This window comes from Chelmon rostratus, chromosome 7 (genome assembly GCF_017976325.1).
Source record: "Chelmon rostratus isolate fCheRos1 chromosome 7, fCheRos1.pri, whole genome shotgun sequence".
Classification (NCBI taxonomy): domain Eukaryota; kingdom Metazoa; phylum Chordata; class Actinopteri; order Chaetodontiformes; family Chaetodontidae; genus Chelmon; species Chelmon rostratus.
The window spans coordinates 20989546-21014917 of NC_055664.1; the positions used below are offsets into that span (position 1 = coordinate 20989546).

At 41.4% G+C, this 25372-nt stretch overlaps 1 protein-coding gene across 4 annotated transcripts; it reads right to left on the reverse strand.

The window, feature by feature from the left end:
• Positions 1-4238: 4238 nt before the first annotated feature.
• On the reverse strand, positions 4239-25087 carry kiaa0753 (KIAA0753 ortholog). 4 transcript variants are annotated; one of them, XM_041941062.1, is made up of 19 exons: positions 24663-25087; positions 23818-24114; positions 23447-23696; positions 23149-23258; positions 22984-23046; positions 22395-22616; positions 21503-21680; positions 20504-20703; positions 20162-20292; positions 19282-19440; positions 18666-18755; positions 16099-16186; positions 15767-15838; positions 15415-15585; positions 15111-15192; positions 14772-14892; positions 7049-7282; positions 5145-5286; positions 4239-4325 (listed from the first exon to the last, which is right to left on the reverse strand). In XM_041941062.1, exons 1-19 carry the CDS (start codon positions 24798-24800, stop codon positions 4266-4268), a joined length of 2808 nt encoding a protein of 935 aa, XP_041796996.1. In that variant the 5' UTR covers positions 24801-25087; the 3' UTR covers positions 4239-4265. The 4 variants fall into 4 exon arrangements, with proteins under 4 accessions (XP_041796996.1, XP_041796994.1, XP_041796995.1 ...); XM_041941060.1 differs by having other exon boundaries at positions 19282-19437; positions 20504-20706; XM_041941061.1 differs by having other exon boundaries at positions 15767-15835; positions 20504-20706.
• Positions 25088-25372: the final 285 nt, after the last annotated feature.

Below are 25372 nucleotides of genomic sequence, written 5' to 3' on the forward strand. Positions count from 1 at the left end.
GCACTGCATTACCAAACTCTGCTCGGAAAACATGCAGCCAATTTCTATTTATCACGAAAGCCAGTGACAATACATATCTGGTCCAGAACACTGAGCTGAGATCCCACGAAGAACAACTAATAGGAAAGAGCTTTAATGCCAGGAAGCCAGCAAGACAGATTGCATTGATTACACCAAATGGCTGTACTGACTGGATCCAAGTGAGAGAAAAAAGGCTAATTGAATTAAGTGAGTTCCTTTTCTTTCTTTCAAATCCTCTTCAAGCCATTGAGGACATCACTCAAATTCTACAGCACTTCCACATCAGCAGAGGCGGATTTCAGCTGCGACACACACGGACGAGAAATACATCAAAATAACCCTGTCACTTGTCATTTGTACAGCGACATTCACAGCAGGCAGCTCATTCCAGACAGTCTCTGTCTGGTGTTGGGTTGCTCCAACTGCTCTTTGACTCTTCCTCCATGCATCAGAACAAGCCCTCATCAGATCACTTTCCCCTCCTCGCTTGACTAGTGCCCACCTCGTCTTTTTAACACCTAGTGACACTTTATCGAAGATATTAGGAGGGACGGGCATCAGCTAAGTGTATCTGACAGTGTTGTTCTGTGCTTTGATCTGCAGGGATTTCGGCATCCTAGTCTTGGTCTTGGGCCTTCGTCGGCCTCGGTTCCATGGACTCTATTTCTGTCCCTCAGTCCACTTGTGGGCATATCAGTCATCATACGGATTGACATGTTTTTTCTGTGAGCTTTACTTTCTTCTACTCTGTCATGTCTATTTGTTTTTTTTTTATTTTATTCCATGAATAAAATATGCACATAACAAAAAGGAACCCACATTTTCGTGATGATTTAGAGCACAAGAATCGAGGCAGCGCACATTCATGGAGCACAGGCAGACAGGAAGTCCATCCTGTAGACAGATGTTTATAGTGGTAAATTACCACTCTGAGACTTTAGAAAATGAAGGCAGGACCTGTTTCAGCGACATCAGGCTTTCCGGAAGCCATTATTAAAGAGAAACAAAACACAATACTTGGCAGTCAGCAAACCTGGATTTAGCACCCGGAGTGCAGATTTTTTGTTGTTTCCTGTCTGACAAGACAATTCAGCGACCTTGTGGGTGGAAAAGCACAACCAGCGGCTTCGTTGGTACCAAACCAAAAGCTCTCTGCACTATATGATGATTTATACTAAAATATTCCCATGTGTCACAGCGGCTCTTACACAAGGTGAGATAGTAGACTGGCACTTCTTCACAGTCAGACAGTGCTGAGTGACACATCACATATTCCTACTTGTGCTGTATAAGCACACATTTCATTCGGTTGTGATGACACTTTTGTCCTTGCTATCAAAGCTTTTATGTAGATAATGAGAAGTAACGTTGGTTTACTGCACAAGCTCAATGAATCGTCTCATCAGGATGGTGATCTCTGACCTCTGACCTTAACCCTGTCCAGCACAGTGACCTCAGGGAGTCCTTTGCATTGCCCTGCACACTGCATATTTACACTTATGACATATGAAGTGTGGTGGAATGTAACTAAGTACATTTACTCAAGTAGTGTAGGCTACTTGAGTCCAAATTCAAGGTACTGGTACTTAACTTGAGTATTTCCATCTTATGCAGACTTTATACTACTACTCCACTGCATCTCAGAAACAAATATTATACTTTTTACTGCATTTGCCTGACATCCGAAGTTTCGAGCTACTTGTCAGATTACAATTTTTTATGGCCTTCCTGTCCGGTGAAAACCACGTATCTCCAACTTTGGTGATGCTGGATGTGAATGTTTGTGATAAACTGAAGGATTAAGAGTTACTTTATGGGTTGAGAGTATTCTCATCTGAACCATCACAAACCCTCCTGGATTAGCTGTGAAATGCATTGTCACAAAGCTGAAAACAGGCTGATTTTATTGTGCAAAGTTTACTTTTTAGAGATACGTGGTTCTCACAGGACAGCAATACTAAACACATATGGTGATCTTATAATAATAATAACATTAAAATAATAATATTAATCCAAAACATCAGATATAACAGGAAAATACGGACAGGGACCATTTTACTGCACAATGAGTACTTTTACTTTTCATGCTTTTAGTACAATTTGCAGATAATACTTAGGTAAGGTTTTAATACAGGGCTCTTTCTTCTAGTGGAGTATTATCACAGTGCAGTATTTGTACTTTTACTTGAGTAAAGGCACTAAATACTTCATCCAGAAATGTTTCTTGCTAACATCAAACACAGCAGTGAAAATTAATTAAGTGCATTTACTCAAGTACAATTTGGACATATTTGCATTTAACATAAGCCGTTATATTTTATGTTACTCTGTACCTTTTACTCCCTCATTTCCCAGCTGTAGTTTCTGGTTACTTTGCAGATCAAGATTTGGTGTACAAAACATGAAGTTGATCCACTGTTATAGATGAAACAGTTTAGAAAGTAGTTGGACAACTCTAACATGGTGCTTACATGTTCATTCATCAGTAGTAATAATCCAGAATTGTAGTTGTTACACTGGGAAATGGACTATTTTGTATGAGTACTTTGTGTGTGTGTATACTTCTATCCTTTGATTGGACATAATGAAAATCTATTTAATGAAATCTCCTTTGACTCCTTTTCTTTCAGATGTGATGATGAAGACGTGGCTGATAATTATGCTCTGATTGCAAACCGTTAAATAAACAGCTGAGGCTTAGCTCTGCAGACGGTAGTTGGCTTTGGCTCCGAAGCCGCGCTGTTCACCATGATGACTGTTGAAAAGCAGAAAGTTTAACAAGCTGATGAGTGATGTACCGGTGAGGAAAAGGTCACGCTGCTGCTCCTCCTGCTGTTATTCTGTGTGGTGGAGTCCACACTCCACTGCATCTCACGCGGCAATAAACAAAATTACAACAAACAAACATAACTCTGTTGCATCCACTCTGCTTCAGGCTCACATCTGCTTTGAGGTTGACAGATAATCTTTTCAGGCTCATAATCCATCAGTGTGAGTTTAGTCGGCTCTCTGCAGGATCGCTGCTTCTTTGCTTGTTTCAGACAATAACCTCATAACTAGCAGCTGGTCTGAGACCATAAATCATCCCAACGAAGCAAAGCTGTGATGAATTAAAGACAGAAACAGCCAAAGATTTCTCGCAGCCACAGGTGTTTCAAATGGGAAATATTGTGAATAGAATTTGCATGGCAGGTCGCTCAGTGAAGGCCTTTCTCATCCCTCTGACACTTCAGCTCCAGCAGAAAAACCCCATGAGAACAGCAAACAACAGCAAGACATAAATGATTTTACATCCATCGGGTTTTAGTACCGAGCGTCTGCTAAAAATGTTTTGAAAGCCGCCCAGATGTGACAAATCTGCCTTGATGCACCTGTACGGCAAAGTGCCCCCTCAAAGCACCATGCATACATTGCAGTGATACTGTGTCCTCTCCACTTCTGAAATTAGTTCTGATAATGAGTCAGCGCTGGTTGGCGGCAAGGTCGACCCTCTATGACCATTACAGATTAGAATAATGTGCAAAACGCTGCTACTTCTATGTAAATGCTCATACTTAGAATCAATAAAAGTAAAAATGAGTAAAAAAATCCACATTATTAAATCAATACAATGTTCGCTGTGAATAAAGAAATGCATATTTAAAATAACAAAGTAGGAAACCGATTTCACTGTTCGCTGGTTTGCTGACACACAAACGCTAAGTGGGGCCTGCTGGGGTGGCATAAATGAAAATATATTCGGCTTTGTCTTATAAATCACTCTTGGCAGACATGTTTGAAATTTCTGAACCATAATAATGAAAAATAATTAGAAATGAGCTCTTGAAAATGAACGGAATCATTTCAAGTGTTTCACCTCTTCCTCTCCCCAGTGTCAGAACGACCTCGGTCATGTCAGAGCAAAGACGGCAGCGCTGCCCTCGCTTTGAGCCCGCACATTTCTATTTGTCCTCGATCGAAAAGAAGAAATGTGCACGGAGCTCGAGCGCGTACGTATTCAGACGCCCACGCGGAACCCAGCCTGAGAGAAAATAGCGGCAGCTGATTCGACGTGAGCTAATTCATTCAGTCACTGCATGTCCCCTGTCAAAGGCTGGTCCCCACAGGCCAGCGAAACATCTGGATGTGTCCCCTCTGCTCTGTCTGCATGGCTTTCATGTTGCTCTCAAGGGACTAGACAGTTGCTTGGGCTGCCAAACCCGTCCTGTTTATTTTGCATTCAGAACTGACATTTTACACCATTATTATGCTGGATTCAGTTGGTCAGTAGCAACAGAATATAAACCAGCTGCCATACGCTGACTCTGTGGAAAAAAGAAATAAAAATGAACAACAGCTCTAAAAAAGATCATTAAAAAGTCGTCCTAAACCACTTGAAAACGCTACAGAGAAGAACTTCATAACACTTTCTTCTCCTGTGCTCCATCTCCGCACAGTGGTCATAACTTACTGGGATAAACATTCACTAGTGAGGGGAAATGAAGCCTTTTGCTGCCTTTGGACCCTTTATTTAGACATTAAAGCAAAAGAGGAAATAGTGATACAACAGATTACACACATGACGCCCTCGAATTCCTACATCATTCGGGTGGAGACCGTATGCAATTAATTTATTTCCATATTCCGACGTGAAAATAGAAAGTGTGAGTAATCCTCAGGGAGATTTAAACGAAGAGCAAGGGGAGGGCAGTAATCTTATAATCCTCTGTAATGTCGTAATGGTCTCTCCAAGCTTATCTAAACTAAACTAACTTTCCCAGTGGAATTCAATCACAGATACAGATGGGCCATGAAGAGTAATGTGACTAATGCTCCCTGTGCAATTCAACGATCCCCTCTGCTGCAGCTTCATTAAAAAATATCTACAATGACAATTAAATAAAGTCATATGTCGTCACATCAAAGTAGTGACCTATAAACACTCCTTAATGTGCAGATCTTTGCACGTTAAGAAAGTAAGCACACACAAAAATGGCAAATAATCATAGTCCTTGGTCGACAAAATGATCCCAGAGTCTTGATATCTAAATCTGCAAAAAAAAAAGACGATTTCCACCAAAATAAATAAATATCAAAGCAATTTGTAAGAAACTCCTGCATGCTGTAACATCCTATTGGCTGACCAAAGCCGCAGTCGAAGCAGGAGGCGACTGGATCGGCTGAAGAAACTCTGAGGTGAAGACGGCCTCGGCGTATTCCTCCACGACATCCTGAAACTCTGCTGCCACGTCAGCCAGAGCCTCCGACAGTAGCTCATCTGCCAGGCTGAGGGTCGAGAAACAACAGAGACATCAGAGAGAATAAGTCATTTTCCTTGAAACCAAGTTGCAAAGACAGCTCCTGAGAGTCGGCCTCCTCTTAAAGTTACGGTACGTAGACATATACAGACTTTTTGAAATTGCTAAATAACAAGCTCAAGGGACTTAGACACAATAAGATTTATACATCGCTTTAAACGTGGCATATGAGGAAAAGTAAATAATCAGCCTTGTGCCGTTATCTTTAAAATGCAGAAGGTGCAGGTTTTTCCTAAATGGTGTGTCTACTGACTTTCACAGCTGGACGGAAAAACACTGAAATTTGCACCTTACCATTAAAGGCGTAAAATGAAGGAAAATAAGTCAAAAGAATGGTGAGTTGGGTGCAGCAGCGAGCTAAATTTCAGTGTTTTGATCATTATCTGAGTCAACAAACGCAGAGCCTGAAGCAGGGACAGGAAAAAGTGAAAGTGCTGTACATTCTTGGATCTCCAGACGGCCCCAAAAATGTCAAATCATTAAGTTGTCAGCGCAACAAAACAATCAGAGTAATTGTGTGTTGTTGAACTACCTGTACCTTTGAAGAGTCAATACAAGAATACTTTGCTGTCAGCCCTGCATTCAGGGTGAAAAGAAGTCAAGAGTCTACCTTAATGGATTAGGAACAGCCATTTGGAAATACTAATAACATGAGTATGTTAAAAGCCACGCTAGTGCTGCTGAATGACTCCACATATTCTGTATGCTGTATGTTTAAGGCTCCAAATACAATGAAGTCCAACCACTGAGCTGACGGTGTAAAAAATAATTTTAAGAACTTCAAATGAAGCTTAAAATAGCCTCAAGTTTGCATGTTTTCTGTGTTTCGGCTGTGCTGAAATTTTTTTCTATTTTGCAAATCAATCTGTTTGCAGGCAGAGTGAATGAGATCCTCCAGGGGGTTTGGGTCCACAGCAGCACTCGGCTGCTCATTACCATCACATCATGCAGACAGGTTTCTGCACTGTGGCAGGTGGCAGGTGGCGTACATGCCTGTATGTATGTGTTCTCTTTCCAAAAACACTGAGGTAATTGGATGGCTTCTCTTCACACAATATCCTCGTTTTATTCCAAAATTCAGAAAAGTGCAGATCCATCTCTTGAAAACTTCGGCTCATTGATGTGGGACTGATAATGAGCCGGCGACACAAGCAGTCAGATCCCAAAGGCGGGACTGGGCGACACTTTTTCAGCTCTCAAAAACAATTTATTGAGCTGTTCATAGTCCTACACATATCTTTGACACACAGAGTGAGAAAAAAGGGCTGACTTATATTTTACAAGTTTGTGACTGATACATCAAACATATGGATCCAGCATGTTTGCAAGGATGAGAGGGACCGTTCTGCATTCTGCACTGCAGCAACTTAAGAATTCTCTTAAATATGCAAATTTGTGAGTGGGAGAGAGAAACACCGATGAACACCAGAGACGCACTATGCAAACCATAACCTCTGCATGATCCGCTCAGAGCAAGCTCTTCAGGCTGCACATCATGTCCGTCAAACACGTCCAGGGACAAAACAGAGAAAAGGAAGGACCAATCTTGTTTCTATGTGGGCTTCTGAGCATGTGATGCTGCTAATATGTCGTAGAAATATTTTTATGAAAGCTCAAAGACACAAAGCATGACTGCACTGACTATTAACACCATTTAACTACATATTATGTCAACCAGAGGGGAGTTAAGATAAAACCTTTACTTGTTGCCTTCACTGTCAGTTTTTTACCTGTCTGCCACGGCCCAGGGGCTGAAGCTGCCAACAGCCTCGTGAGCCACAACGCGCAGGTAGGCCTCGTAGTCTTCCCGGTACCGTCGGATGTTTCTTAGCATGCTGCCTGGTACAGAGATAACAGTCCCCCTGCTTCGCTCGACTGGGCCTGGGAACATGACACTGCGTCTGGGCTGCAGTTCATCCTGGGATGCCTCCTCTGTCAGGCTGTTCTCCGAGAGGGTGCTGTGTCTGAGGAAACACAAAGGATGCTCATGTGGCCAGGCAAACAGGTAGCTTTCCAAGAAACCTTTTCATTACCTCGACCGTTCACACTCTATGAACTAGATGAAGGGGCTCTGATGGCTCCAAGGAAGAGGCAAACTCGTTTATTGATGAGGGAGCCACAATGGAGCGCAGTTCTGCCATTGACCAGAAACACTTGTTGTGCCTGATATGAGGCTGAGGATGATGAATTTAGGAGAGGTGTCAGAGCACAGGGCAGCTCTCTCGCCTGCCCCTTGCTCAGAGTGAGTAGGGGCTCAGCTGGGCATTGCCATGGTCTGGCTTTATAATCCTCTCTGCTTGGACAAATCAGCCTGGCTCCTGCGACGGCGCTCTCGCTGCTATATTTAGTGTTGCAGCAGCAGTTCCCAAAGCAAAGTGCCTCTCTATTGTGCTCCCCGGCCTCAGCTGAACTTGTATCTGTTTTGACTGTGGGGACTGCAAACTGTGGGGGGGCCATAAATATCAAAGTGCCAGCACAGTTAACTCTGCTTCCAGTCCGAAATGGGTCGATTTGCTGTCCGCTGGGCATCCAATGTGGCAAACACCAAGAAAACAGTACCCAGCAAATCCATTTCCTATTTATAAGGTCAGGACGGCACCCACATTTTTTGTGCCATATTCACGCACGAACAAGCACCAGGCTGTCTTTCCTGTCACCAAACACCATTCAGACATTGTGGCGTCTTTAATGGCAAGATTGATGTTGCACATATATCTCTGTATATGTGAATGAAAAAAAAAAGCAAACACAGAACAGAAACAAGTACAAAGTGTTAGTGGTACCTTCTAGGGTTGAGTGGTGGTTTCTATTTTCATATCGTCTAATTGTGGTTACTCGCCAGTGAAATGCCAGCATGAAAGATTTAGTGTTAATGTCGGAGACAAATGTAACATCTTGCATTTGGGAATATTCTGGGTTTTACCCAGATGCCAAAGGTGAGCCTAAGGATATTACACAGCCCATCTGCAAGCTGTGTAAAAGTCTGTGTGTCTGCTTGGAACGACCATATCACAGCATTATGTTCTGTTTAACATTATTATCTTATCTTTAATATCACATTCCAAGTCATATCCATAAACCACAGGTGTGGTTGTGGTGATTGTTGGAACAATGCACGTAAGGAAGAACCTTACATTGTTCTGTATGGAACCTTTCGCAATGTTCGTCAGACGCAATCTGAGCCTGTCAGTGCCAAAAGCAAACACTTTCAGTGGACATACATTGACGGTGTTCAAATGCACAGAAGGATTACGTTGCAGCCCATTCTGTAGCTGCCATCTGCAGCGTTCTCGCTTAATACTGGATCAATCTAAAAAAATGTTGCTCCCATTAGTCACTTAGACACAAACACACTGGGAAAATATGGTCCATAAACAAAGACAATATTTGACTGGAATTTCTCCCGTTTGTCTGCGACACTGAAATCATCCAGGATACGACTGACTAGGAGATGCAGTCCAGCACACTCCTTAGCGCAAAACTAACCACTTGGTTTCCAATTAATTGCTGTAGGGCTATCAAAAGCAAAAATTAACCGAAACTGACATCCCTAGTCAGATCCATGGAAAAGAGATAGCGAACTGGTTTGCAATTAATATAAAATTCACTCGTCACTGTGGGCGGACATGCCGCTCCACCAGAAACACCTGTAGAGATTATCTTTATAATGTCTTAGTTCTGATAGGAAGTTAGTTAAAATCACAATAATATCTGCGTAGGAAAAAACAATGGCTGACCATCCCTTCAATTGTCAATATATGATTCAATTGCCTCGTAACTTCTCACGATATTCTGCCCTATGGAGCTCAATGAGAGGAGAAGGCCAAGGAACATCTACTAATATCTACAGTGAATATTTCATTAAATCTGTGCATTCATAAGGGTGTGTGTGTTTCTGCGTGGGCTGTGATTGACAGGGGAGTACAAATTGGATATCCTCTGCCCATCACACTCGCCCACCTACAACTTGGCCTGCACAAGATATACACAAAACAGACAAATAGCACCTGCAAGAGATCACCTCAAGTTGGTCTTCTCACTTCCTACAAAAACCCAAGCCTTGCATCGCTGTGGAAGCAGAGGATCTGGCAAAGGAAGGTGCCATATGCGACATGTCAAAACGGATGTGGGCTGAGTTGGACAAAGACAAATGTGGCTCGGAGATCGCAGGGAGTGATTCGAGCGAGACTGGTAAGCTTTGGGGAACAGCAGCAACGATCAGTGTGGTAAGAAACAGATGGAGGATGAATAGTGTGGAGGACAATGTATAGATTATTGCAATGCAGGGGGCGAGAGCCATCACAACCGCAAATCTACCGAGCAGCCATGGACTGTACAACACATACTTAGGCCTGAGAGGAGAACTGCAGCTGTAAACAAAGATGCAGGAGCAGGAAGTGGGAGAGCAGATTAAAAAAATAAATAAATAAATAAAACACATGAAAGGTTTAGAATATTGCTGAGCTGGGCTTTCATCTTTTCATTGATTTGTTTCACCTGCTGACGGAGCTGCTGTGGGCCAGTCAGCATTAACCGAGATGGGAGACAATCGGGGTCTGTATCTGAACTCCTCACCATGGATACATAAACGTTATCTGCGGCTCTGCTGATGTCTTCAAAGATGAAATCTCTCACTCCATTGTCTCTGTGGTCGTTTCATAGCACTCAAGCACAAGCACAAAGGCAGCATTGGTAAACATTAATCAATGCTGTTTTGGAACTGGATAATGGAAGTGTTAAAATACCGCTTTAGTGTAAGCAAGCACCTTCTCACAAATAGTGAAGAAAAACTCTTGTCTGATAGGCCCTGCTGTTGTCATGGCACAGAATAAACCGTAACGAGCCTCGGCAGAGACTAAAGATTAGCCTGAACACTTGTAAACAATAAAATGAGATCTGCACTATATCTTTATTTTGGAAATCAGCTGACAGTCCTTTAAAAATTGCATGCCCACATCAGTCCTTTCCTTCATCAACTCTGTGCCTCTATAACAGCAACTAAATCAAAAATAATCAGGAAAGCCATGATAACTGATAATAGCCTGCGAGTGTCCCTATTAGTCATCAGACAATACAATCAAAGAAGCCTCCAGTGACTTTCTTGGTGTGTGTGTGTGTGTTGGGCACATGATTGAATGCATGACTCTGTTTTCCTGCTGACGGCAGCGACTGATGTGACTCGGGGCTGAGAAATGTGGGCAATAAGCAACCAATCAGGTCTGAGACGGCACACGTGATGAGATCTTCACGCATTTTGCCATTCCAAACCCCCAAAATGAAACCTCTCCATTCTGCTCCACTGAACACTGATGGAGGTTTAGCACAATCCAACACCAATACAAAGGCAAACTGGATTTTGAGGCTATATTCCTTCATAGGAACTGACGCTTTTAATCAGCAGCTCAGCTGCCATATAAGCAACATGAAGGCAGAATTTTCTGAATGTCAACAATAATGTTCCATTCAGTCTCATCCACAATTTCCTCTCTTGTACAGCCTAGTGTTTACTTTCTGCTGACTACTGCACAAAAGTATTAATTATCTTAACTGTTGACAGGTATACAAATATCTGGACTGAACTGCAGCTGGCTGCACTTTTGAACACCTACTGGGACGTAAGTGTTTTTTAAAATAATATTTGTCATTATCTGGAGAATTACTTCCCTTAATGAGGTCAGTGGGTTGACTGGTTAGTCTCTGGCAACAAAGTGAGGCATTACCATTAAATCTAGAATGTTTTCTTGGACACTAATGCAGCTCATTTCCTCAGGCTGCAGATGGAAACTAACTGTCAAACGTCACTTCACAATTGTCTGAACTGTGAAGCTCAGTCCCTGTTACTTCCTGTTAAAGACATGTTGACATTAAACCTCAGAACCCCAAGCAGTTTCTGGCCGTTTCTTTTGCTCTTGTCACAGCATTACTCACTATGGCTCATTTTTCTCTGCAATATAAAAGTCCTGCACCTCTGTGGAAACAGCTACAACTAGAGAGAACTCAAAATCATAAAAAACATACATTTTTACAACCTCTACACACTCAGCTCTCTGCTCTGTGAAAACACAGCCTGCAGTTCAGTTGACTTTAGTGACTATAGGTCTCAGCCTAGTCATTCAAGGCTTTCCAGTTGCACCAAGGAGCATGACATTTGAAATGAGACACGTTGAATAAAGACATTTTGATGAAATATCACTATTTTAAGCTTAGATTTAGTTATTTCTCCTGATGGAGGTGTTCATTACACATTAAAGGACAGTCGCAAATTTGAAAATATGTCAATAAATAGCTTTTCAAACTTACTGGTGGGTTGTGGGGTTCAAAGGGCTAAAAAAAAAGCTGAATTTAACATGCTGGTTATAATTGTTAATTTGTTCTTGGTGTATTGTGTTATGTGGATTTTTGTTTTTGGTATTGAGTTCTGTAATCAAAACTTTTCTTCACTTCATCCCCTCTGTTATGTGTTGTAAAATGGGTCATTTTAGCCAGCAACACCGCAGCACAGGTAGCTGACTCATCTCCCTTGCAGCTCAGGTCAGTTTACAAAGGAACGTCTTGGCCCCTAAAGACAGTTCTATAAAGCGATGTGCCTAATAAGCACAGTTTCTCTTTCTATCTCACACCAAACGACTCCCCGCTTCCAGCTTTATTACTTCTTCGGGGACGAAGCACTGAGGAAAAGTTGTTGTCTGCCTACGCCAAGTTTCTGTTCGCACCTCGTCGTAGAGATTAAGAAAACTCCATCGTGAAACAAACCATGCATTTGTGTGACTGTAGTAGGGTCCACTAAGTGCAACAAGTGATACATTTATTGGCAGCATCTTTCTCTGTCAGCCCTTTTGATACACAAAGATATACTTGTGCCTGCACAGAAAAAAAAACATTGCCACTTAAATTCATTTTAAATTAAATATTAGAAGTAAGACTTTCTCCAGACAAAAGCAGCTGGCTGGGTGTTCATTCAGAGCGGGGATGAGGTGACTAATGTGGGAAATGTTTTGAATCGATGGTAATTGTTTTTCGAATGATAAGGAGTACAATTCCTGCCTGGCAAGCGATCTATGAGCTACAAAATATGGTGCAGGCACATTTCATATACATGGCCACCATCAATACAAACAAAGTTGTGCTGTCTTGTTGAGTAGAACATTTTTATCACCTCCCCCGCCATCTATCTGTCTCATTACTGCACTGGAAATATTGAGGAGCATCTAATGGAAAAGAGATTCTGCGCTGCCATGATGTGTGAGTGAGCAGACAGCAAAGTTACACACTCTCCATTTTGCTGAATGGCTGTCTGTCACCATCAGTGTCTACTGAGTCTATGCTGATCAATGTACCAACAGACCAACAGTCATATATCCAATTATGGCCAAGAAATCTCTGATGTTCCCATAAAAACACCAAGCAACAAATTCACCTTGTAGCGAATTCATGTCAACCACTTCTTATAAAAGCAGACTCGTGCTGAAAAGCTGAGCTGATTAATTGACTAATGATGTGTGTTGTGGAAAAATTTCCCGGTCTGCCTATAGAGAGCCAAACAAACCACTCTGGAAAGCAAGTAACATGCACGAAGTGTTTAATCTCTATAGAGAGGAGACACAGCTACAGAACCACACGGCAGTAAGCAGTTCAGAGTTGTGCTCCCTGATCAGATGTTTTCACCCCATTCTTATAGTCTGACATGCCTTTGGTCTTAACAGAACTGGTATAACAGATGGCACCAGAAAAACAGTTGTCTGCAATAAAACTTGATGATGTCCTGTTCTCGGGAATTTACAGTTAGGTGTGATAACATCAGGTCATATACTTTGGCACCCCTGGGAGTTAATTGCAGTAGGTTACAACAACAAATCCACCAGGACATCCTCTAGTCAATATAACAGTAAAACAGCTAAGACTACAGATCAACTATATAAACTAGGAAAACAAATAGAAAAGTATAGAAACATGTAAAAATTCCATCACAATGTGTTTGAAATCTAATTTAGAACACCCAGTTTTGTAATACTACACCACAGCACACTTATATAAACATTTTCCTTCACTAAAAATATGCATTATTTGTAACTGGATAAGTATTTATCTTATGAAAAATACTTGAAACTTGATTAGAGGTCGATACACTTATTAGTATTTAGTAATAAATGCTTTTATCTTTGATATCTGTAATGAATATAGGTCAGTTTGCAGAGATTAGTTTTCACTTTGACATCAGAGTGTTTTCTTCTATTGATTAGTGTCAAAAAATATTGAAAAAGCTAACATGAAAAAGTCCAGCGGGGTGCCAATACTTTTAAAAGGCACGGTAATTTGGACAGAGGATGAAAGCGATGCAAGCAGGTCTGCCTCAGTTTTAAGTCACAGGAATTCAGAGAGTTTCAGAACAAATGAGCTCGCAGTTCAGTTATCAAATGGCTTTGTCCTTACTAAGATGCTGCGAGCCTGGATACCTCTGAAACCAGAATAAGTCATGGAAAAACAAAACACCTCTTCAAAAAGACCAGACACGAAATACTTCAAAATGCCTGTGTTGTGTTTGCCAAAAAATAGAGCTATTACTTGATGGATGTGTTAAGAAGAGTATAAGATGAGTCACGGTGGATCTGAGGGCAAAGTTTCCATCAAGGGAACTGCACCTGAGTCTCTCCAAGCCTGACTGATTTTAATTTGCTAATGGTGCTGCTGGAATTTGTTAGAAGCAGCATCCCGCAAGCTTGTCTGCGTCAACAACTTCTAGTCCTTCCAGTGTCTTTTCTCTTCCTTCCAAGTTCCTCATTAATAGAAACAGTACGGCAGCTGCAGCCAAAGCCCTGGGCAGTGGACGGTCTCTCTGTGGAGTCTGCTGCCAGACTCAGGAATAGACTCTGCCCTGGGTACGGTAGCCACCAAGTGAGTTTTGTGGGATGAGTAAGGCCTCCCGTTGGGAGAGTGATTATAGGGCAATGACACGTCATGTGGAAAAAAAAAAAAAAAAAAAAAAAAAAAAAAAAACACTAACCAACTAGCATCGTTGGAAAAACATGAACCACTGTAGTTTTCATCTTGGAAGCCTAATTAAAACAGTGGTGGGTGCCTTCCTGCTGCTCTTAGTTTTATTGTACAACCACAAGACGTCTTAAGTGCAATTAAATATTTTTCTCACAAAAAATGACAGAGACTTTTAAGGCATTCGAAATCCAACATTTCCATATGTATATTGGTTAAACTGAGGGTTATATCATATCACATCATCATCACTATTGTGCTAGAGACATGATCACTGGGGGCTCAGGGTATAATTTTGGCTCAAATGATTGAGAAGGAAGTTAAATAGGTCAAACCCTGATGCTGCACTCCAGTTAATATTCAGAGAACACTCATAAAACAATATGAAGGGAGAGCCATCAGCAAAACATTAGCAGTAGAAATCATTTGAGTGTAAAATAAGGGCAAAGGACGTTAATAGCTCACCCAGTCTCCACAGGTTTCTCTAGGACAATATCAGCTGCAGAGCTCTGCCTCAGCACTGGCCTTGTGAGCCTAATTGGTTGAGGAGAGGCTGGCCTGGAGCCCGGAGCATTGCACTGGGGTCCTGGGAAAAACAGAGAGGGAGGAGAGGAGGGGGTGGTGGTAGTGTGTGTCGAGAGGGATGGGGTGGATCAGGGGACAGACAGATGAGGGGGGAAAAAAAGAGCACTGAGTCAGAATGATAAGTATTCACCCTCTGCATTGTAGCGCTGTCTCCACCTACAGGAGACATCAGGGAAATGATTTGTCTAAATGCAGTTAGTGAGGATGAGGATTTTTTACCTGCTGTTCCTGATTGGTCCCAATAAAGAGGGTCTGAATAGGTGATAGCGGCAAACCGTCTCCTCACTTCCTCCTGATCTCTCTGCTCAGACACATACAGAGAAACACATTTTAGAAACCACCTTCCACTAGTGAACCATATCAGACGGGCTGAGCGTCATGAAGACTAGACACTGCATCAGTAAACAACACCAGACCAGAGCTGTCACAACAGCTCACTATAAATAACAACCCCCATCACCGGTGACCTTTTCGGGTTCCGCTAACCTTCTGTTGGTGGGCCCCTCTGTAGGGCAACTCTCACCTGTATCTCCTCCATACGAAGCAGCATAGACTCCAGGGTGGGGGCCTGCAGCCTACTCTGAGCCATGCCCTCCAACTGTCTGTCTGCCTCAGCCGCCCACGCCGCCCGTGCAGTGTCCTCCAACAGATCTTCCAGCAGCGCCTCACTCAGCTGCTCAGCACTCTCTGCTGCCTGTGGAGGACAACATACACAAAAAAACACAGAGAATATAAGCAGAATATTGAGCTTAATTGTGCAACTGCTCAGTTCTTGTCGTTTAATCTTTGCCATGGCCATCAAATTCAAACTTTCTTCAAAAGCAAGGCCGATTCTCCTCCCCCCGTCAATAATTTGTGACAGCAGCGCTGCTCACCCTCTCTGCAGCCTGCTCAGACAGGCGATTCCTCAGTGAAGAGCTCATCCTGTTCCTGGACTCACCAATCTGCTGAGATAAACAGACAAAAACAAAACCAGTGACACTGATGCAAGCAAACATCATTTACTCCCTCTTACTCAATAAAAACAAAACTGATACTCAAAAAGTCACAATTTATTTTACTGTGGTAAGTAAGAAGGTAAATACATGCACTGTTTAATTTGAACAAATAAGATGGATTGATCGTTTCTCTCTTCTACCGGAGACATATAAAAGCAAGGGAAGGCAAGTAAAATGGCACTCCCCAGGCAACAATTAAACCTTCCTACTTGTGCTTCATCCAGGAGGGGCTGAATTCTCTCTCTGGCCTTCTGCTCAGCTCTCTCAGCCCACTGAGTTGGCGAGACAACTTCAGACCTGCAAACCAAAACACACCCACACAGCAAGCTGTCACAGGAGAAGTTCTGTGGCTGTATAGATTTAACTTTAAGAGACCAAATGAGGCATGTTATTCCCCCAACAACATTATTATTATGTGATATCAAGAAAGTTGTTGAATGGGTCAAACTTTAGGCCACTCTAGATTCTGAGCGATAGATGTTAAATGGTAATGGAAGACAAAATGATTTGGACACAGAAAAAAATGCTTAGTTTGTGCCACATTCAAATTGCTTTTCAAGTCTGATGGGATTGTACGTACAAAAAGCAGTATTTGTCAGGCTTGTAATGGCATAAATATTCACATTACTGTGATTAAACAAGGACAAAAACTGACAAAACAAACTGTGTGAACAATGAACTAATCTCTAAAGCCTGACATGCTACTTACAACAACTCCAGCTGAGATTTCTTCAGGGCATAATAACTCAAAAGAGATTAATTCGATGAATGTGACGTGAGCATTACATGCAAGGTATAATCTGTAACTGTGAAGGGTTCTATCGTGCAATAGCTATCACCTGTTAACAAGTGACAGGTTTTGTGCAATACCTGTCACTTGTTAATAGGGGGAGCAACCCACTTCTATTCCAAAACACAGTAGGGCATGATGACTCTCTGATTTCAGCTCTCCGCCGTAAGATTTACATGGCATGTATTTTTTTCCCAAAAAAAGCTCAGTCTCATGCTAAATATGCTAAAATACTGTTAAATTTAGAGGCCTGCAAACAGTAGGCCACGAGGATGCAGCTTGTTTCCTGCCGTCCATACTGATGGAGTGGCTGTACTTTGTTTTGATGGGTTTGGTAATTAACTATAACTTAACTAAGAATATTTAATTGGCCCAGCAGATCATTTTCACAGTTGACATTTTATCTGGTCATAGCGAGGAATGTCCAGGTGGAACAAATAACATTAACAATGATGCGATTCCATTCAAGTGTCCCATTAAGGCACTACACCTGTGTTTTCCCAGGCACAATGACCAGGTCTACTGGCTGTGTCTCTGTGTGTGAGAAAATGGAAGCATGAAAGACAAACCTGCACGCTTGTTATAAAATAATTAAAGCGCTACGGACCAAATGTTGACTACAATCTACACTATGCATGGCTCACACTGGCCTGAGTTAAACTGCTCAGTGACTGTTAGGAAATGTGAGGCGATCTATAGGAACACATGCTCTCTCTTGGGCTGAGGGGATGTTTCTGCAATCACAACCTGCGTTATTTTCTGTTCTATTGTTCGTGGGTAATCACGTCCATGTTGCAATCCCCAGTGTGGCTGTTGTTTAATTGTACGGCCTGGTGCATTGAGTTGTACAACAGATTACTGTGTGGATTACTGATTTGGGCAGTGGCATTACTAGTGGGAAATGTTTTTCTTAAACAACCTTCATTTATTTTATACAGGACAAGAACACATCCAGGCAAATATTATCATTATTATTAGCATTGCTATACAGTCCGTAATGTTTATTGTACAGTAATTAATCGGGACCTCTGAAAACAGCTCTCCACTATTTCTGCCAATATTACTGTGATCCTGTCCCCATTAAAGGCATACCCTCCTGTTTCCACAAGATTCTCTTGTATTTTACCCATCTTTCCTGTTGTCATTCTGTTTAAATATTTTTCTTTAAATCTCCCACATTTTTAACCTTTAAAAAAATGTTGACAGGAGGCATAATGGCCTGTTTGATGTGTTTGCAACATTCCCCTCAGGTACAGCAGATGGCAGTATGTAGAATATCAGACACAGATATTAACACCTCGTGACGAGGAGCTGATGGACTGTTGTAAGGGTGGTGGGACAGCCCATGGCGGGGCGCTGGAAAGTGTTCCCTTATTTTCAAATCCCAATGTTGCCAGGTAAATTAAAGGGGCCTGTGGAGTTTTATGGTGAACAAAAGTTATATCAACATTCAGTGTTACCAAAACAAATTGTGTGCATCTTTGAGGTCTGACGAACATGTCGAGTGCATTTCCTTCCTCAAAAAACATTTGCAAAGCTGATTTATGAATTAATGAATGATTATTTTTAGTCCAGCATTGTTTACTAGCTTGCAATCTTTGCAGCATATCTTGTTGATACCGCCACCTGTTGATCAGTGGAACAGTGTGACACACTCATAGAAAAACAGCTCATTTGCACAACTAAAGCTCTGAAACTCCACAGGGAACCTTCAAGCTAAATTGAATTTGTCTCATTAAGGGAATTGTTTTATTTCACAGTCAACTGTTTTAATTGGTGGCATATTTTCCCAATTCTGGTACTTCCTGTCTTAATGTCAATGTACAGGAGGTTTGCAGTTTGGGTACAGATGGGATTAATGATTAATTAACAATCAATTTTTTGACTGGATCAATATGCAACAACTGAGGCAACATTATGACCTTCACCTTGCATCCCCGCCGATGCTTTAAATCTGCTAAAACTGCAATTATATTTCTACTGTACCTTAATGTCTGAATGCGTTCAGCCTCTTCTCTACTCAGCTGGTTGAGCTCTTTTAGTCTCTGCATCGTCATCTTATCCAGCCAGGCTTTCCTGTAACAAGCCAGTGATCATCAAATGAAGCAAAACACAAGCTCAATCAAATATTTCACATATATAATGAATAATCCTAATCTCTAAAATCAGTCTGCTGGCCCCTGATTAATGGCAAAGCACAATTGTAGTAATTAAGATTTGATTAAACAGAGACGTATGTGAAGCACTCAATCAATGAGGTTCTTATAAGCACTGAAAACAGGCAAGATGTTAATCACTCATTAAGAGAAATGGCCTCAATCTAGCAGGCACCTGGATTAATTTATTGGAAAGAATTAACTTTGAATTAGTATCAAAGTATTGCCTGTGGCTCTCAGCAAGTGGGGTCTGCTACAGAGGTTAGAAATAAATCACTGAATACATTAAGATTCCTTTTCCCTAGAATCCATCCATTCTGCTTTTTTCTCTCTCTTTTTTAAGACACACAATCTGATGTACATATGAAGTGATAACAAAAACACAAAATGTATTTGCTAAAACAGAAGAGGTTAAAATCAGCCAAAAATCTTTAGATTGGCTTCACCTTAATGCTTCATTCTGAGCTTGTTCCTTCTTGTCTGAGCTCAAGGCCGGCTGCTCTGCTGCCAAACCACTGGCCACCTTCTGTTTCGGAGGACTGACTGAGGGCTTTACAGGAGAGAAGAGACATCGAGGCTCTGGTCCTCTCCTTTGAGGGGATCTGCTGAGAAAATAGCAGAAGGATGAAGGAATAATAAACACCGGCTTAAATGGAGCTGGAAGAATATGGAGATGAAGAATCAAAGAAAGCTGAAGATAAAGGGCTAAATTTGCAACACTGTAGTTTTTTCATGCCACATTTTTTATATCATAGTTGCAATTCCTGAGGGAACAAACATTCTGCTAACCCTTTTTTTCCAGCTATTATCGTATTAACTTTGAATGAATGAATGAAAATTTAGTATGCCATCATGGCTGATGATATGATGAGTGTTTTTTTTGTTTTTCTGCTTTATCATTATAAGTTCCATTAATATTGTGGGGATACCAATTTAGCAGGGCCTACAATCATACAGTGAATGGAAGCTATTAGTCCAGCAGCTAATTATACTATTTTTCTATTCACGTCCACCTACTGGATGAAAAATGAACAACTTGTTAGACAAGTCTCTCCTGGCACTGCTTGCATGGATCACCTTTTTTCTCCTTCTATTTTTAAATGTTGTTGTGTCAACAGGCCATTAATTCACAATGCATTAACAAACAGATTCATAGCGCATGCAAACTGTTACCTTGAGATAAGACTTTCAGACATTACAACAGTAAAACCTGAGTTATGTAACGGTGTTAATCATCCAGCCTGCACCGAGAGTGAACAATAACAGGTTATGATTTTTAAAAAATCCAATGTGTCATCAGCTTGTGCGGAGAGATAAAAGGCTCACCGCTGTGGAGGAGGAGAGTGAGGGGATGTAGGTATCCAGGGCACGGAGTGCTCTTTTTGAGGGAGCTGGTTCACTCTGAGCTGAGAGGAGACTGTAGGCTGCCGGAAACCTGCATCTTGTATCTGATTACGCTATGACAAAAATGATAAAATATATGTTTAGAGTGTTTACATGATCCTCATATTGTTCGAAACTTTGAAGTGACCTCTAACGGACCTTTATGCCCCTTTTCACAGTGAATTTTCTTAAAAGCCAAATCACACTGCTTCTTAAATAATAAACTATTACATATACATACACTATTTAATTCTGTATACAACTTTGTGGGTGTCAAGCCACCACCTTCATTATAAAGTCAGCCTTGCTTCTCTCAGAGTGCAGAGCTCCCCCTTTTCTGCAGACGGTGTTTTTCTGAGGTCGTCTCTGCAGCTCTCGCAGCTCCCTCTGTTGGGCAAGGCTCTCCAGGCCAGCCCTGAGCACCTCTCTTCTGTTCAAGGGCTGGTGGGAAGTGGTTTGGGGCTTCTGCGATGCCATTCTCCTACCTGCTGTCAAAATGAAAAATGAAACCTTTGATTCATTTTGATACTTTTTTTAAAAATTGGGAATAGCTACAGTAGAAACAAACCATACTCTTTGTCATCACTATTAAACACCTGGGGCCTAAAGCTTTACGCGCTAACACAACACCACCAATTAGCTAGCACTCTTAACAACCAGCTGGATTCCTACTGACTGCTAGATAAGTGGTACAGGGACACGAGTTTGTTTCCAGGGAGATCTAAATGCAGCTAAAGCTCATTGTAGGTGTTTGTGTCATCTCTTCCACAGGATGCCTCTTAGCGCAATAGGAGCCTGCAGGAGATAACTGCTCATAAGGTTGAGCAGCAGGGGACTAAAGGCCGGAGTACTGCACTTCACCTCCTGTTTTTCCATCACTTCTTCTCGACTCCATATCAATTTTATGCCTGATGCAGCCATTTAAGCACAGTGGGAGGCCCAAACACAACTCACAAAAGCCCTGAGGCAACTTCCAGATACATGGGAGACTAAACGCTTTGGCCTTCATCACAAGGCATACATACAATTTACTCTCTGTGCAGTGATCAGAGACTTCGGCAGCAAGTACATCATGCCTGAAGTAGGAAATTATGAAGGAAAATACTGCATTTATATTAGACTCTTGAGGTTTGCAATAGTATTCATAAATACAGTTGCTGAGGAAAGAAAATTAGAACCAGAACAGAAAAAGATTAATTAAGTAACACATGCACAAACGGCTTGCTGAAGACAAGTAAAGGGGTTTTAAACATGCTACCTAATCAGGGCAAAAGAAACACTCACCATGGACCACTCTTTTGGGATTTCTGGGTTTGCGAGGTCCTCGAACAGATGAGGTGCTGGGACCTTTGGGTGCTCTCGTTGGTGACATGCTGCGATGAGGAGACTTCCTGTGTGGAGGACATGCTTGGGCCTGCAACTTTTCCAGCATGTCTTGTTTACTGAGGACAGAATCCAAAGTCTAAGAGGAATAGAGTGACATTAAAATCATGGATTATTCATGTAAAAAAACCCTAAACAATCCCTCCATCAAATAACACGCATATGTAGACAAATAACATAAAACATCAATTAATCAAATAAAACACTTTAGAAAGACCAAAGTTATTTTTTAAGTTTACTGTCCTATCAAAAACATGCAGCCACATGCAGGGAAGTCATAAAGTATGAGAATGAAATATGAATAAATGAAATGAAACAAAACACAGCAAGTTGAGTGCTGACTCTCAGCTATAATATGAGGGTGTTTATATCAACATTATTTCACAATTTTGGAGGACATAAATAACTGAAAAAATTAACTAAGACTTAAATAAAGTCATCTCATTACCAATGATTGGTGAACTAAAGCCTATGAAGCCTACAAACTTCTGCCCGTAGGTTTGTATTTGGTATGTAAAACACATGCTCAGTTAGATAGATGTCAGATGACAGGTGACTCAGATTGAAGTCATGTGACTGATATGATCTATAAAAAAATTTCACTGTTTGGCTAGAAAAAACTGTTTAGTAGGTTGTATGTTTGGAATTATTGTACTGCTATATTGTCCTATAATTGGGGCACAATGTTTAAAAAAAGCTACAAGTCCTACATACAATAGTTAAAATCCAATGTGTTGGAGCCAAGGAAATGAAAAAATATTATTAACACTTTCTAATACTTTATGTTCCTCACCTCTAGTTTCTGCAGAATTTCAAGGGCCTTCCCAGGCACAGCTGAACCCTGTTTTACTTCAACTTTGGCTGAGCACAAAGAGAGCTGGCGAATCAGCTGGCCCAGCTCTTTGCAATAAGGGGGTACTTTGACAAGAGATAGATCTGAAAGCTGGTGGATAACAACCTGTAAGGCCCTGAGTGCCCCTCGGTGGGCGGCTGCAAGCCTGTTTATTGCTGTGGACTGAAAGAAGAACAGATAGTAAATCACTTTACAATCTAGATGATTTTTGCTCAGCAACAGAACTGGAAAAACTAAACAAAATCTGCCTTCAAAATAACATTAACTTCAAGAATTATTAAATGTGGTAAACATACTGATACATGAAATCATCATCATTGCTGTTATAACAAAAAGTTTTTTTAGTTTAATGCCTGTCATAGAAAAAAAAAATATACACAAGTGAGGCCTCAGATCACACATTGACGTGTTTGGACAAGTGAGTTAGAAGATTAGTTTTTGTGGGACTGGTGCTTTATCATTATCAACAAATACATGAACAGTCTCAGCTGTACATAGCAATAAATCAGTGACAATGACAAAGACATACCTTTTTGGTGTCCCACGTTCTCTGGCTTCGTAGTTTCTCTATATCTCCTTGTATCTCTTTTACCTTCAAAATAACAATTTTGTAAAACAGTATTTATAGATACAGGGTAGATTAAAAAGTCAGTAAAGGTTTATTTCCAATTACATGTGGTAGAAATTTAAATACCTGTTGTTGGAGGACATAGATGACACGTGCTGAGCGAGCTGCCTGCTTCTCTCTGCGTATCTCCAACTTGTTTTGCTCTTCAGGCTCTAGTGGCTCCTCTATTTTCTCTCCTGTTGTTAAATTCCCATTATTCATTATTACTCATAATTACATGTGTATTGTAAAACCATATGAAAAGCTTGCTGATTGTGGTGGGTGCCACAACTGTGATAGCCTTTTCAAACTAATCTGTACCTTTAAACATATAATCAACAGTAATACATGGGACTAGTGTAACAAGCTGTTTTTTGTGAGTCACCTCTGTTGGCTAGCTCTTCTACTTTTTGAATATACACTTCCAGCTCATGTTGCAGCTTGTGGATCTCCTGGCTTAGAGAAGTCTGTTTGGCTCCAGGGCCAGGGTCTCTGTTTGGGGGTGACTGGCCAATGCAAGGCATGGGAGAAATGGGATGCTTCTGGGATGTGAGCACAGACAGCTTGGCTCCAGGTTGGGCCATTTTTTCCTTTGGACTAGAGGCCTTTAACTTATTTGGAGTGGCTGCAAGTTCCTACAGAGAGAGAAAGAAACTCCTTTCGGTCACTGACTGAAAAAGTCATCATTCCTTACATAGGACATATAGAATTAAGCTACAAATAATACACGTTATACCATGAATGTACATCAGTTACCTGAAGCAGAACTACATCACTTGTTTCAAGGGTGGAGGTGGCCTCCTGGGATGGTCTGGCAGGGGATTCTATCAGTGTTTTGAGGCGCCTTCGTCTCAGATCTCGCTTGGCCAGCTGAACCGCAGTGCGCAGTCTCTCCTCAGAGAGGGTGGTGAAGCTGATGGAGCTTCGGGCGCTGTCCACCCTCTCACGCTCCTCCGACAGCGGCAGCAGCCTCTCGATCACAATGGGGGCTGGTGGGCGTACATGGGTGGCACGGTTGCTAGCACTTGCAGGGATAGCTTCATTGAACAGTAGCTGTGGTGTATAAGATACCAGTCAGTCTTGTACGTGACATTAACAGATATTTGTGGTACTCAAGTTATGCTTTTCACGCCACTTTCTCAACAGGTATTTCTGTCGTTCACGCATTTTGAACTGAATTGCCAGCATGTTTGTTACGATTATCTAAATTCAATGCAATCTGAAGCAGCAACCCTACAATAAATCCTACCTTCATTACGTTTTTTGATTGAACTGTTTTAAATAAGTGTTGAATCAACTTTAGCATTACTTTGGGGGTCTGTACTGTTCGGTTCTGTTATGCTATAAGGAGAGGTCTCGATAATATATAGTCAAGTGTCAGTGATACGTCAAGTGGACGTAACACATTATATTCTTCATGAAGAGGTCGGGTTTAACGTTACTGCGGGGTTGATGTATCGGACTGAGCAGGATTTTAGCTAACGACAGTTGTACCAAACTGGCAACTGAGTGTACTGAACATAGCATGAGCCACCTGGAATAAAGATGCAGTGTAATACTCACACGTTTTAAATAATTTTATGTATCCCACTGGTGTTTACCTTGGTTTGGGACATCCTGTGAGTTAAATCGCTGTGGTTGTAAACGTTTGGGGTTGTGCGTAAAACAACCCAGTCTCTCACTTGACTTTGCTGTCCTGCGGAAATCTTGGGACTGCTCTCCAAGAACTGCGCAGTCATTGCAGCAAAAATAGCCACCAAGTTCTGTCAAACCAGCATTAAGTCCTTGATATATTAGTAATGCTAATGAGAATTAGCATTAGCAAGCTAACTTGAAGTTTGCCAACGTCAAATTAATCCCAACATCATCCATTCGACTAATTCGACCTCACTTGTAACTATCTTTTCAGTATATAAAGAAATTCTACATTAGCTATACATATAGCAACGCCAACTGGTGGTTAATTAAAATATAGCACATGGCTAACTATCTAAAATATAATCCAGGCTTGACAACAGTTTGAAACGCCGCCATGACAACAACAGAACGCCGTTAGACGGAAGTAGTCTTTAACTAAGTACGGCTCGTCAAAGAAGTCAAACATCATCTCAACCGCATTTTTATTGACGCATTATTAATCTAAAGTGAATATCTGCTGTGACACTTTATGAATGTGTAATTGTGTATGTAATGATAGTATTTAAATAATTTACCTTCGTCTTGTTTAAGGACAATTTCAAATGCCTAATAAAGCTATTGAGGTACACTGTCACTTTAAGAACCTTTGCACAGACCGGAAGTGGTACTGTCA